The sequence below is a fragment of the Phyllobates terribilis genome, unplaced genomic scaffold (assembly GCF_046119375.1).
Source record: "Phyllobates terribilis strain yellow unplaced genomic scaffold, ASM4611937v1 Scaffold_5__5_contigs__length_657084704, whole genome shotgun sequence".
Classification (NCBI taxonomy): Eukaryota; Metazoa; Chordata; class Amphibia; order Anura; family Dendrobatidae; genus Phyllobates; species Phyllobates terribilis.
The window spans coordinates 349864896-349880495 of NW_027362765.1; the positions used below are offsets into that span (position 1 = coordinate 349864896).

A 15600-nucleotide genomic window follows, 5' to 3' on the forward strand; every position below is an offset into this window, starting at 1 on the left:
GTCATTAGATACTAATGCAGCTGATGTCAGTGGGATCTTCAGCATAACATAGCTGAGCTGTGCTACACCCCGGCTGTCAGATGTTGTATCACACTGGTCTTTAGATACTAATACAGCTGATGTCAGTGGGATCTTCATCATAACATAGCTGAGCTGTGCTACACCCCGGCTGTCAGATGTTGTATCACACAGGTCATTAGATACTAATACAGCTGATATCAGTGGGATCTTCAGCATAACATAGCTGAGCTGTGCTACACCCTGGCTGTCAGATGTTGTATCACTGAGGTCATTAGATACTAATACAGCTGATGTCAGTGGGATCTTCAGCATAACATAGCTGAGCTGTGCTACACCCCGGCTGTCAGATGCTGTATCACACAGGTCATTAGATACTAATGCAGCTGATGTCAGTGGGATCTTCAGCATAACATAGCTGAGCTGTGCTACACCCCGGCTGTCAGATATTGTTTCACACATTGTCATTAGATACTAATACAGCTGATGTCAGTGGGATCTTCAGCATAACATAGCTGAGCTGTGCTACACCCCGGCTGTCAGATGTTGTATCACACAGGTCATTAGATACTAATGCAGCTGATGTCAGTGGGATCTTCAGCATAACATAGCTGAGAGGTGCTACACCCCGGCTGTCAGATGTTGTATCACACTGGTCTTTAGATACTAATACAGCTGATGTCAGTGGGATCTTCATCATAACATAGCTGAGCTGTGCTACACCCCGGCTGTCAGATGTTGTATCACACAGGTCATTAGATACTAATACAGCTGATGTCAGTGGGATCTTCAGCATAACATAGCTGAGCTGTGCTACACCCCGGCTGTCAGATGTTGTATCACACAGGTCATTAGATACTAATGCAGCTGATGTCAGTGGGATCTTCAGCATAACATAGCTGAGCTGTGCTACACCCCGGCTGTCGGATATTGTTATCACACATGGTCATTAGATACTAATGCAGCGGATTTCAGTGGGATCTTCGGCATAACATAGCTGAGCTGTGCTATACCCCGGCTGTCAGATGTTGTATCACACAGGTCATTAGATACTAATGCAGCTGATGTCAGTGGGATCTTTGGCATAACATAGCTGAGCTGTGCTACACCCCGGCTGTCAGCTGTTGTATCACACAGGTCATTAGATACTAATACAGTTGATGTCAGTGGGATCTTTGGCATAACATAGCTGAGCTGTGCTACACCCCGGCTGTCAGCTGTTGTATAACACAGGTCATTAGATACTAATACATCTGATGTCAGTGGGATCTTCGGCATAACATAGCTGAGCTGTGCTACACCCTGGCTGTCAGATGCTGTATCACACAGGTCATTAGATACTAATGCAGCTGATGTCAGTGGGATCTTCAGCATAACATAGCTGAGCTGTGCTACACCCTGGCTGTCAGATGTTGTATCACACAGGGTCATTAGATACTAATACAGCTGATGTCAGTGGGTTCTTCAGAATAACATAGCTGAGCTGTGCTACACCCCGGCTGTCAGCTGTTGTATCACACAGGTCATTTGATACTAATACAGCTGATGTCAGTGGGATCTTCAGCATAACATAGCGGAGCTGTGCTACACCCCGGTTGTCAGATGTTGTATCACACAGGTCATTAGATACTAATGGAGCTGATGTCAGTGGGATCTTCAGCATAACATAGCAGAGCTGTGCTACACCCCGGCTGTCAGATGTTGTATCACACAGGTCATTAGATACTTATGGAGCTGATGTCAGTGGGATCTTCAGCATAACATAGCTGAGCTGTGCTACATCCCGGCTGTCAGATGTTGTATCACACAGGTCATTAGATACTAATGCAGCTGATGTCAGTGGGATCTTCAGCATAACATAGCTGAGCTGTGCTACACCCCGGCTGTCAGATGTTGTATCACACAGGTCATTAGATACTAATGCAGCTGATGTCAGTGGGATCTTCAGCATAACATAGCTGAGCTGTGCTACACCCCGGCTGTCAGATGTTGTATCACACAGGTCATTAGATACTAATGCAGCTGATGTCAGTGGGATCTTCGGTATAACATAGCTGAGCTGTGCTACACCCCGGCTGTCAGATGTTGGATCACACAGGTCATTAGATACTAATGCAGCTTATGTCAGTGGGATCTTCAGCATAACATAGCTGAGCTGTGCTACACCCCGGCTGTCAGATGTTGTATCACACAGAGTCATTAGATACTAATGCAGCTGATGTCAGTGGGATCTTCACCATAACATAGCTGAGCTGTGCTACACCCCGGCTGTCAGCTGTTGTATCACACATGGTCATTAGATACTAACGCATGTGGCCTTCACTGTTCTGAGGGCGGAGGAGCAGTTGAAGGTGAGATTGGTCTGGACTTAACTAAACCTGCGCATCAGCTTAACATTAAAAAGATGAAAAAAAATCAAATTTCTGTATTTACTAGAAAAAATCTAGAATAATTGTAGAAAATCCCCATCTGATGTGTCTGACACTGGACATAGAGATTATGGAGTAACTCCATTTACTGCGGCCTTAGAGTGGTATTCCAGCTGCTAGGCTAGGAGTAATCACCTACCTACAGGAGGGTTATTAGACTTTCTCTGACCACCGAGACCCCCAGCGATCACCAGAACAACGCACTTGTCATCCCCCCTGAATGGGTCATTGCTCTGTTTATACACCATGAGACGTCCCAAAAAACCAAGCACATTGCAGAAGTTTCTCAAACAGTCTCAGGCAACGTAGAAATGATCCTACGTCCTGTGGCTAAGAGAGAACTTCTTGTAACCGGAATACCCCTCCATACAGACTCACAGGGGTCTACTCTTATGAGTACGGATGAATGAAAAGTCATCACTGGTAGTGTTGGTCCTTTTCCGCACACCCATCATGGGGCTGCCCAGTACAGCTGGCCCTGACTCTGAGCTAGAGCCCCCTCATGATCGAAGCCGAGTTCCTTAGGTCCGGGTGTAGAGGATGTAGTTCAGATGGTAAAATCCTCCCGTATTACACCAAACACAGGAGGTCTCATGTCATGAACAAGCATGTCTGCCTCCAGACCCTCAGTATGAACCCTGGGGGCTCCATGTAAGACGGCAATCATCCTTCTCTATTCTCCAAGAAGCTGAGATACGAGGGGCTATGGGGCGTCTGCCTGCGCTGTAGAGAGGATGGAAGATGGTGGTCATCAAATATTTAGCAAATTCTTAACATTGGATGAGTCCATGTGCAATGACCCCCACCAGGAGCGAGAACATGGGGACACCTCTGTATGACTACACATCTATAGGTAAGGCTGGGTCACTTACCTGGTGATGATAGTGGAAGAATCCCACCGCCCCCGACAGTCCATCACCACCAAGACCAATAATCTAACCAGACATCTACAAGAAGAACTTACTGTAACTCTGCCAAATACAGGTGGTCGGAGCGACAATGTCCCAACTGGTGATAACGCAGAGACCCATTTCCTGAAGAGAAGAGAGAACGTCAACGCGGAACATAACCCCCAGCATCCATAAGAGGAGAAGTGGTTCTGTGCAGTGTATATATAAAGGAGAAGCGGTACTGTGCAGTGTATATATAAAGGAGAAGCAGTACTGTGCAGTATATATATACAGGAGAAGTGGTACTGTGCAGTATGTATATACAGGAGAAGTGGTACTGTGCAGTGTGTATATACAGGAGAAGTGGTACTGTGCAGTGTATATATACAGGAGAAGTGGTACTGTGCAGTGTATATATACAGGAGAAGTGGTACTGTGCAGTGTATATATACAGGAGAAGTGGTACTGTGCAGTATGTATATACAGGAGAAGTGGTACTGTGCAGTGTGTATATACAGGAGAAGTGGTACTGTGCAGTATGTATATACAGGAGAAGTGGTACTGTGCAGTGTATATATACAGGAGAAGTGGTGCTGTGCAGTGTATATACAGGAGAAGTGGTACTGTGCAGTGTATATATACAGGAGAAGTGGTACTGTGCAGTGTATATATACAGGAGAAGTGGTACTGTGCAGTATGTATATACAGGAGAAGTGGTACTTGTGCAGTATGTATATACAGAAGTGGTACTGTGCAGTGTGTATATACAGGAGAAGTGGTACTGTGCAGTGTGTATATAAAGGAGAAGTGGTACTGTGCAGTATGCATATACAGGAGAAGTGGTACTGTGCAGTATTTATATACAGGAGAAGTGGTACTGTGCAGTGTATATATAAAGGAGAAGTGGTACTGTGCAGTATGTATATACAGGAGAAGTGGTACTGTGCAGTGTATATATACAGGAGAGGTGGTATTGTGCAGTATATATATACAGGACAGGAGAAGTGGTACTGTGAAGTGTATATTTACAGTACAGGAGAAGTGGTACTGTGCATCGTATATACACAGGAGAAGTGGTACTGTGCAGTGTATATTGTGAGATGGGTCATATGCGAGGGACGGTATGTATCCCCCCGCATAGAGGCATATTGAACTCACTGAAGTGCATTGCTATCACAGGCACAGCTGTGGTTGCAGTGCAGAATAAAAGTAAGTTGAACTTGGTCAAGCTATTTGACCAAGGCGGATTAAGAAAACCCGGCATGGGCTTTTATTTTTGGAGCGAGCTACAGGATGTAAGTGGGGCGGGTCACTCCCCCCAGCCCGGGTCTTGCATGTGGCTCATGTCCACAGTTTTCATTTAAAAACCTGGAGCAAAGGTTTGGGTGTGTTAGTCTTTGGTTTGCTAGCAGCAGAGCAGGCCTGTGTGAAGTGAACACAGTGCCCAAGTAGGCAAAGCTTCTGATGCACCTCAAAGTGATACGATGGTGCAATCGCCCACGGCAACGATATTTTGTTTGTACGGACTATTTTGGACACCCCGGCTGCGATCCGGAGGATAAAGCTGCCTTTACTGTGTGAGTTTTTGGATAATAAAAACGTTAAGTTGGACATTCTGGGGTCACTGCCTGTTAAATCGCGCTGTGTGAACACTGCCGCATTACAATATGCTGGAGAATGCGGGCAGTGTGAACTGAGGCATACCCCAAAAGCTGCATGTCCGTTATCAAGCCTACAAAGCTATAGCCCAGGCCTGCTGACAACATGGAGGAGCTACTAAAGCAGTTGGTACTCACTCAGCAACAGCAACAGCAGCTGCAACAGCAGCACAATCAGCAACAGCAGCTCAATCAGCAGCAGCAACTACTGTATCAACAGCAGCAGAAAACTAATGAACTGATTTTGTAATATATTGCAGCCCTGCGAGAGACGCCCCTTACACTGACCCCGATTAGTCCGGAGGCCCGGAACAAAGTCAGGCCAGCAATGAGGAAGATGAGTCCTGAGGACAACATGGGAGCTTTCCTCACGGTGTTTGAATGCACAGCGGAGCGAGAGAGCTTGCCAATTTCTCAGTGAGCTGAGGTGGTGGACCCGTTCTTGATGGGAGATGCCCAGAAGGCCAACTTTGACCTCACCCGGGAGGATGCCCTGAACTATGGGAAGCAGAAAGGTGAGATTCTTGCCCGACTTGGGGTTAACATTTATGTGAGGGCACAACGTCTGTACTAGTGGTCCTTTGTGGAGTCCCGACCGGCCAGGTCTCAGGCATATGACTTGTTACAGTTAGTCCAGCCTTGAAACCTTGAGCCCAGCCCAAATGGTAGAAAGGGTAGTGGGTGACCGGCTGGTGCGAACTCTGCCATCAGCCATACAGTGTTGGACGTGTCAAGGGGACCCAGGTAACCTAAACCACGTGGTTAGCCTGATCGAGTGGTATATAGTGTTGAGCCACCCCCGTAGTGTTCGAGTTCGGTTCGGTTATTCGAACACCCGTGTGTTCGCCAAACTGTTCGTCGAACTGTTCGTCGAACACCTTCGAACACCGTTAAAACCAATGGCAGGCAAACAAAAACACATAGAAACACATAGAAAACACATTCAAAGGTGTCCAAAAGCTGACAAACTGCTCAGAAGACACAACTAACACATGGAAAAGTGACAAGTACATATAGTCATGCGAAAAGAAAAGAGGTGGAGGAGTAAAAGGAGGGGGAGACACAGATATAGGCATGTCATGCCCTTCTAAAATCCAAAAAGTGAGAAGCCGACACGGCCAGTCCGTTCCTGCCTGTGCCACCTCAGTGTCGCCGGGTTTGTGCCAGAGCCGCGGTGGACCCTGACGGCCAGCCCCCCTATCCCAATACTGGTGCCTGTCCGCCGGTGGGTCGAGGCCCCCCACGGTGGGGGGGGGGAGTAACATCTGCAGAAGAAAGACCATCTTCCAGCCAAACTAAGATGTCGACTTCTTTTAGCGGACAATGTGATAAGATCCCTTTCTTACGGACACGCCCATCGCTACAAATTCTAGATGAGGCACAAAAACAGCAGGTGCTTCAACGGATATCAAGTGCTCCTTTAAGTGGGCTCTCCATCACCTCAATTTCAACATCACAAATACTCCAGTCCTCAGAGGTGTCACCCCAATCGCACTTGCTTCCTCACAGCTCCCAAGTCTCCAGCTGCCCGTCTGAGTATGGGGTAACACAGATGGCTGAGTCTGCAGAGCTGTTTACTCATACTATAGCCTGGGAATCAGAGGTCTGCTCCAGAGCTTCTGTTAATCCAGATGAGGAAATGATCTGATCCGATGCCCAGAATCTTTATAAGTTGGATCCAGGACCAGATGAAGAAGGTTCTGAGCATAATGTAGACCCTTGTTCCCAAACTGTAACTCCTGTTGGTGGAGACAATGATGAAGACGATGATGAGACTCAAATACCTGATTGGAGCGACAACTTGACTTTTCGGTCAGGGCAGGAAGAGGTTGGCTCTGAGGGAGACGGGTGTGATAACACACAGGGTGATGATGATGAGGTTGGAGATCCCACTTACTGTCAACCCACAGTCAGACAGTCGATGAGGTCAGCAGAGGAGGTGGAGGAGGATGTGACTAGCCCTGGGGATGGGGATGACTCGGTACCCGGGCATTTGCCTGGCCTTGGGGATGTCGCGGTGGTCGGCTCCCTGGCCCGTACCCTGGGGTCTCTCTTTAAAAGGGTGGATAATTGTTAATTTTATAAGAGTTCATGACGCCACCTGTGGTATCTGGTGACAAGCACCAGCGCTGCAGCAGTCCACTGAGGCCGGTGATAAGGCAGCTCGATGGTATAGCTCCCCACAGGTGGAGCTAGGTCTCAGGGCAGCGTATGCAGGGGGAATGCAGGACAGGCGAGACCCAGCTGGGTCAGAGCAAGAACGGGAACGGACACGGTAGTCACTTCAGTACCTTTTACTGGTGGAAATTCAGGCACATCCCGGAGCACTGTAGGGTGAAGGGTGCATATCAGGATCCTCCCCAATGAGCGGGTGTAGGGCCTCCTGTTTCTTGCCTCTGTGTAGTAAGTTTCTGACCTGCCTGGAGCTAGGCCTAACTTTGTCTCTGTCCTGCGCTGGCTGACCTTGTGGTAGGGCCTTCTCTTGGAGTTCACGCTCCCAGTATGCGGGGCCTAAGCGTCTCCTGGCTCTGTTACATATCAGCACCTTAGCGATCCTGGGACTTGTAGTTTCCAGGGATTCCGGTTATGCCTTACTGGGTCATAGAGATACCGGTAAGCTCGGATCCTGTGTCCGGTAAATGCTTCGGGGTGAGCTGGTTAAGCTCCTCTGCCCCTTATGTACTAACTCGCCACTCGCCTTCGGCCTACTCGGGCCCTCACTAGGCTATACACACTAACGGCAGCTTGCCGCGCTTCACTGATCTTACGGCACCGGCACACCTTAAGCTCTATCTGGGCTCCCTGAATCTAGCAAGCAGGAGCCTCGTGCTCCACTGCTGAACTATTAACTGCGTTCTCTAGACTAGACTGAGCTCCACTGCAGACTGACCTCTCTTAGGCTTCTCTACTGCAGGAACTCTTCAGAGGAACTGAACTGCCTAGCTCCACCTTCCCTATTTATATCCCTAACGGGCTCCCTCTGCTGGTCTGAGGTGGAAGGTGGAGATGTGTGAATGTTTATGGGGGACTCTTGTGGAGGATTCCATCAATGCACTCTTGTAGGATCTGTGATACCAAGCGCAGCGGGGCATCACAGATGCTATTGACGACGAGGTTAGGTTGCGCCTTCCTGAACAGAGACGGAGTACTGGAAGCACGTCAACAACTGCATCCTCAACCACAACTCTGCCTCTGACCACAAGTCGTAGTGGCTCTTCAGGTCACATGGGCTCTAAGCCTTGCATAGCCTGGGCATTTATTCAGATCGATAAGGATGACCCAACTCGTGTTATCTGTAATATTTGTCAGCAAAAGCTAAGTAGAGGCCAAAAAATACATAGTTTGAGTACTTCATGCATGTACCGTCACATGGATATGAAGCATAAGTTGCAGTGGGAAGCTCACTGTGCTACAATGCGGCCTAGCCGGCTGGGCCAACCACCATCTGCCCCATCTTGTGCATCCGCAGCCTCTTCATCCTCTGTGACTGGGGGGACAGCAGTCACACATGTTTTTGGACGCAGACCTGCCACCTCTTTACCCGCAACAGCCAGTGTGATTGGCAGGTCGTCAGTTCATTGGGAAGTGGAAACACCTGCTAGTGTTGAGCGCTCTCCGACATCGAGAGCACCACCTTTGGATCAAGGCAACCTAACATGTCCGCCTGCATCTTCCTCACAGACCGGCAGTTGCCGGGGACACTCTACTCAACACCGTCTAAGCACAACAGCCAGCCCTCGGTCCCTCAGATGTGGAAAAGTAAAAGACCATTTCCTCCTAGCCATGAGAAAGCTAAGAGGTTGAATTTCACCATCTGCAAGCTGTTGGCTACAGAAATGCTGCCTTTCCACCTGGAGGACACAGAGGATTTTCAAGACCTTATGTCCGTCGCAGTGCCCCAGTACCAGATGCCCAGTCGGCACTACTTCTCAAAGAAAGGTGTGCCTGCGCTCCACCAGCATGTCGCACACAACATCACCGCTTCTTTGAGAAACTCTGTGTGTGACAGGGTGCACTTCACCACAGACACTTGGACGAGAAGGCATGGACAGGGGCGTTACATGTCGCTGACTGGGCACTGGGTAACTATGGTGACAGCAGGACAAGGGGCTGCTGTCCAAGTCTTACCGTCCCCACGAGTTGTGTGTTAATCCTCTTTATCTCGAACTTCCTCCACTGCTTCTGCTTCCTCAACCTCCTCTCGGTCCTCCACCTGCACCCAAAGCCTGTCTGGTCATGCCACCTGCTTTCTAACTGCGCAGAAGGAATCCTGCACACCTCCTTACTATGCTGGCAGCAGGGCTCAACGCATCAGTGTTTACTTTGAAATGTCTGGGAAATGTGAGTCACACAGCTGAGGAGTTGTGGTCAGCTCTGGAGACCCAGTTTCATGAAAGGTTGTCTCCACTGGACCTGCAACCAGGGAAGGCCATGTGCGACAATGCTGCAAACCTGGGTGCGGCACTTCGCCGGGGCAATGTCACACACGTGCCTTGTATGGCTCACGTGTTGAACCTGGTTGTCCAGCAATTTTTAGCCCACTATCCCGGACTAGATGGCCTTCTGCAGAGGGCACGGTCGCTGTGTGCTCACTTCCGCCGTTCGCATCCCGCAGTTCAACGACTTACATCTCTACAGAAGTCGTTGGGCCTGCCAGTTCACCGGCTGAAATGCGATGTGCCTACCCGGTGGAATTCAACTCTGCACATGTTGCAGCGACTGTGGCAGCACCGACAAGCCCTGGTGCAATACGTTCTGACGTATAGCCTGGGCCAACGAGATCCAGAGGTGGGGCAAATCACGCTGGAGGAGTGGTCTCAGATCAGGGACCTATGCACCCTTCTGCACAGTCTTGAAATGGCGATGAAGATGTTTAGTGCTGACGATGCCATTATCAGCATGACTATTACGGTGATTTACATGCTGGAGCACATGTTAAACAGAATTCGGAGTCAGGTGGTGGGACAAGAGGAGGTGGAGGAAGTAGAGGAGGAGTCGTATGCGGAAGGGATAACATCTCCAAGGTCCAGACTGTTGGCAGCACCAAGGTGGCAGGCATGGGAGGGTGGGGGAGAGGGATTAACCAGGGCGCATGGTAGCAGCCAAACTGTTGAGGAAGGTGCAGGAGCCGAGGAAGAAGTGGAGGACGAACTGGCAATGGGCATGGAAGACTCATCAGATGAGGGAGACCTTGATCACATTTCTGTTGTGCGAGGTTGGAGGGAGAGGGCAGAGGAAGGAAGCATGATTCTTACCTCGCTACCAACACAACAAGGACTTGGTCCTTCTGGATGCGCAAGACACATGAGTGCCTTCTTGCTGCACTACCTGCAACATGACCCCCGGATTGTCAGAATTCGAAGTAATCCCGACTACTGGGTTGCCACACTCTTAGATCCCCGGTACAAAAGCATATTTGCCGAAATAATTCCTGCCATAAAAAGGTATTGACGAATGCAGGAGTATCTGTTGCAGAATCTTACATGTGCTTTTCCACAAAACACCAGTGGTGCACGTAGTGAATCTCACAGTTCTAACTTGCCAACGGTGGGACTGTCGAGTCTTCATCACTCAAACAGTAACAGTAACACAGTATCTGCTGGTAACAGCAATTTTGTGGAATCGTTTCACCACTTTTTTAGACCATCCTTTGCAAGGCCACAGGAGACAAGAAGTCTGACACATAGTCAATGCCTAGAGAGGATGGTACAGGAGTATCTCCAAGTAAACATTGAAGCCATGACTGTGTCACTGGACCCTTGCTCATTTTGGTATTCCAATCTTGAAAAATCGCCGGAGCTCGCCACTCACGCCTTGGAGATCTTGTCATGCCATGCAGCCAGCGTTCTCTCTGAACGTGTGTTCAGCGCTGCTGGTGGTGTGCTGACAGATAAGCGCACGCGGCTGTCGACTGAGAATGTAGACAGACTCACGTTCATAAAGATGATCAAATCATGGATTCGCAAGGACATTTCTACCCCTGTGTCATCCTGGGGAGAGTAAAAGCTTGGGGATTTGGTAAAATCACCTCACCAACCGTTTTAAGCAACAGTGGGGCAATTGATGCCACTTAACCCTAGAACGCATGACCATAAAAATCTACACTTTCACATACCTGGGGCCCTTTAGGCCCGTGTGCAAATAACATGGAATAACTCAAACTCAAATGACAAACAACTATATACATGAAGAATACCTAGAGTTTCAAAATTCTAACTAAAGCAATCTTGCAGAAAATAGAAAACAATTAACTGGGCGGGCCTGCAAGGCCACAGGTATGCGTTCTAGGGTTAAGTGGTGTCTGTGCCACAATTTTGGGAGTCCCCTTGCTGTGTCTTACGTGACGTTGGCATCGTCAATTCCAGGTGGGTTGGGTCGCACCCCCCCCTTTTAACTGTAAGAAACTACATACACTATGGCTTGGGGTAACACAGATGGTTGAGTCTGAAGAGCTGTTTACTCAGAGGTCTGCTCCAAATCTTCAGTGTCTGCTAGTCAGCGTAGAATTTTTAACTGCATCTAGCCTAGGCAATACTTTGGGCGTAGTAGCCCAGCTGCGAAGCAAGCTGCACCGCCTGTGTATCTAATAAGAATTTTTAAATTAATCTAGCCTAGGCAGACTGTGGGGACCCCCAACCAAACCCAGATGCTCAGCCCCCCTACCGCCCCCCTTTCATGGACAACCCAATAATGTAACTCTTACAACTGGATGGGTGAGGATCGGTCACAGCTTTATTAACTCTTTATACTCATTCCATTAGAAAGGCATTTTATTTCTAAAATAATTCAGCTTGTTGCAGCATGCCCTGGGTCCCCACTCCGGCAAGTTGGCCAACAAGTGTAACTCTCCAACATGTCCTTTCTATTTCCAGGCCACGGAGGATCCAGCGTACTCGTATGCAAGACTCTGACCCCCACCCATCACTCTTAACGCTTGTTCCACTCCGTCCTGGAGTCCTGACAGGAATATGTCCAGTCCAATATCTATTAAGTGAACACCGTCGGGCCGTATGAGGCCTGCTTTATCTCCTTCCAGTTGTCGGTGTCGTATCACTACACCGCCTCTGTCTCTTCTAAATTTTGCCATCCGAATATTTATTACCCGTCTTGTCCATTCGATGGCCGTGATGTCTCGCGCACCTTGCCATACCGCTATCGGCACAATCTCTGACCATACTATAGCTAATTTTGTGAAAAATTCTCTGAAGCGCTCAGTGTCTAGTTTCATTATTGCCATTAGTTATGCGCTCTTGTGATGACCTAGGTTGTTTCCCCCGGCCTGTATAACTAAGATGACCGGACCTCTTGCCTCTCTCCCTACCTTGATTACCTCCATTAGTACCTGTGGCCATAGCAGGCCTCTAATACCTCTCCAGTTGAAATATGTGTTATGAAACTCTAATTTCCTCCCGCCTGGGCGGACTTTCGCCCTTTTTTGTGCCCAATATATATACGAGTGGCCTATCACTCACACTGTTGGCTTAGCGTCACCTGTAAAAGAAACAAACCACGTTAGGATAACAAGTCCGGTCTTATGTATCTCGCCAAACACGTGGATCGCCATCTCCCTATCCTCTGAACTTCCGTTTCTGACAGTCCTGCTCTTGCTGCTTCCGTGGCCGCGCCTATGCGGAATGAGTGTGTCCCGTAATCTTTGGGGTGGTTCCCTGCCGATGTTATGCATTTATTAAATATAGCTTGGAACAGGTATCTTGATAATGGCGTTCCATCAATGTGTGATAGGAAGAAATTACTTTGTGATCTGATGGTTAGATATGTTTTTACTATTGTTACCCGACTCAGTGTACCGTTTGTGGGTTGTAGAAGTACCCAAGTACCCCTGCCCGCTGGAACCGTTTTCGATTGGTGTATGCGTACACGTATTGCATTATTGGCTATGACTACTTCCTGGTGTAATAAGCGTCCACTGGTGGTAATTTTGGATTGAGGGACTAATTCGCTTATACATAGCGCCCCGAAGAAGGCGATCACAAATGCAGTAGACAGTAGTGTTGCTTCAAATTGTGAGTGTCATGTTAATGGTGTTAGGGATAAGATGTGAGAAATCAGTTTTAGTGACACGGGACGGGACGTCTACACTCCTGACTTGGCTGACCCCTTTTCCACCCTTTTATGGATTGTCTGATGATGAATCTTTGTCACATCTCCCCAATTCAGTAGTTGGAAGTGAAATGCTACTCCGGTCAGACACCGCTGCGCTGACGCCCCTGATATGCCCCTCATCATTAGCTGGTGGAGAAATTCTATGGTGACTTGTTATCTGGCTTGTTCACATTGGTCAACCCGTCTGCCTGCTACTAGTCGTGTCCACTCTTCCCATGCCTTACCGTATGCTTGCCACGTTGACGGGGCAACTGACGCTCTGATTAATGGCATCAACTATTCGCCACTAGATCCCATAGGGAGGGTGGGCAACTGTTGCCCGATGGGTGGGCGTTGTGGAAGAGCTCTGTGAAAATCTGCCAATTGAATTGTTATAAAGCGTTAGCAGCAGCGTTAGACCCCTCAGCATAGTGGCTAGCGCGGACCCATACATTGTGTTTTAGGCACAGGAATACTAGCCTGCGTAGTAGGCCTAGCACTGGGAGAGACGATGATGCCATCTTATTAATGCAGTGCGCTAGGCTGGTGTTTTGTGTTATGAAGCGTATATTTTTGTTAGCCAGGCGCGCGCCCCATATTTCTATTGCTACCACTATTGGGAAAAATTATTTTCAGGGCTAGATGCAGCTAAAAATGATTATTAATTTCAAAGCTGGTGGAGCTTGGTATAGATGGCCTAATACAATGAGTCCCACACACTGCTAGAAGGCCAAATATTTTTTCAGAGGTAGATGCAGAAAAAAATTATATTCAGTTTGCAACCTGATGGAGGTCAGTATAGATGGACTAATAGAACAAGTCCCACACACTGCTAGAAGCCCAAATATTTTTTCAGAGGTAGATGCAGATAAAAATTATTTTGAATTTGCAACCTGATGGAGGTCAGTATAGATGGACTAATAGAATGATGCTATGCCCAAAAGATTTTACTTCACTAGGTGCAGTAAAAAAATTGGTATTCTATACACAGGTGGTATATCTTGCAACACAGATAGGCTACTCCACTGACTAACACACTCTGCAATAGGCCAAAAAGGATTAGCTTTGCTAGATTCAGCCAAATGCTGTGAAAAAAACTGGCACAGCACTGGCACAGACCTGCCTGGCAAAAACTGATAGGAACTGATGTAACCTAGTCCTGAAAAGGACTGCAATTACAATTAGTCTTTACTCCCACAATCTATCTATTTAAGAGCACAGACCTGCCTGATAAAAGTCGTAGGAAATGCTGTAACCTAGTCCTTAAAAGGACTGCAATCACAACTATTCCCTACTCCCAAGCTATCTGTAGATTTGTGCGAAAATTGGCTTGAAATTAACAAGGTATAGCGCACACAGCAACAGCGGTGCCGTCTAACACGCAGCTGCAGCAGTGAGAAAATGGTGGCGACGGGGAAAATGGCTTGGTCTTATAGGGCAAGGACATGTGACATACACTGCCAATGACACATGCCCTTGCTTGTGTGAAAAAAAGCACTTCGCTCCGTGTGTGCGCTGCTGATAGGCTGACAGATTGCATCTCCCCACTGCAAATGCGGGAAAGAGAAAAAAAATGGAGATCTTCATTGTTCCTGCAGAGATCCATCCCCTGCCCCTCCCCCCACCCCGCTGTACACTCAAACTGCGTATTAACATTAATTTTCATCATTACTGAGAAAAAATCCAGTTATGATTTTGGTGCACGAACAGTTATCGAACATAACCTCGAACAGCCGAATTTTTCTCAAATTGTTCGTGTTCGCCGAACGGCTCGAACACCGCCCAAAACAGCTCGAATTTGAGATTGGCGAACAGTTCGAGTAGAACAACGCTCATCTCTAGTGGTATACAGCCACCCAGGACTTTGTACGGGACTCTGCCCCACTGCGGGTAGCATACCGGCTTCTGCAAGCCCAGGAGCCTGGAAGGGGGTCACGTCCCTCTGCTGGGGACAGTCGGAATCACTGAGGGGGTACCCCGGAGTGAGGGAGGCAGAAGACCAGTTTCCTCTAAATCAGTCTGGAGGACAGCCGGTACCACCGCTATTAGGTGCTGGTGATGCCAAAGGCCAGGACATGTGGCTGTCAACTGCACCCTGACTGCTGAACCCGTGTACTGCTTGCTTACACGCCGGGTGTCTATGTATGCTCGGACCGTCTACACCGCGGACCCCATCGGTCCAACGGGTGAACCCCATCTGAGCCAGGTGCGCATCAATGGACATCGAGCAGAGGCTCTCTTGGACTCAGGGAGCCTAGTGATCCTCATCCATGGGTCATTGATCTCGGGATGGGAATAAAGTCGGGTCGTATGCATACATGGCGAACTCCGCGAATATCCAACGGTGGAGGTTACCCTTTCCACTCTGTGTGGAGAGGTTAAACATGTGATGGGAGTGATAAAGACTCTTCCTTACGGGACTGTACTGGGAAGAGATTTACCCCGGTTTTGGTCCTTGTGGGAGAGTAAGATTAACCCTCCCAGAATAAAGATGTGTCCGGG

General features: G+C 48.4%; 1 protein-coding gene across 6 annotated transcripts in view; it reads right to left on the bottom strand.

Moving 5' to 3' along the window:
• The window catches only part of LOC141273167 (alpha-2-macroglobulin-like protein 1), a 607283-nt gene that overhangs the window by 226822 nt on the left and 364861 nt on the right, over positions 1-15600 (bottom strand). For all 6 annotated transcript variants that reach the window (XM_073684620.1, XM_073684625.1, XM_073684624.1 and 3 more), the window contains exon 18: positions 3412-3481. In XM_073684620.1, coding sequence (XP_073540721.1) covers positions 3412-3481 — 70 coding nt within the window. The remainder of the gene's footprint in view (positions 1-3411; positions 3482-15600) is intronic.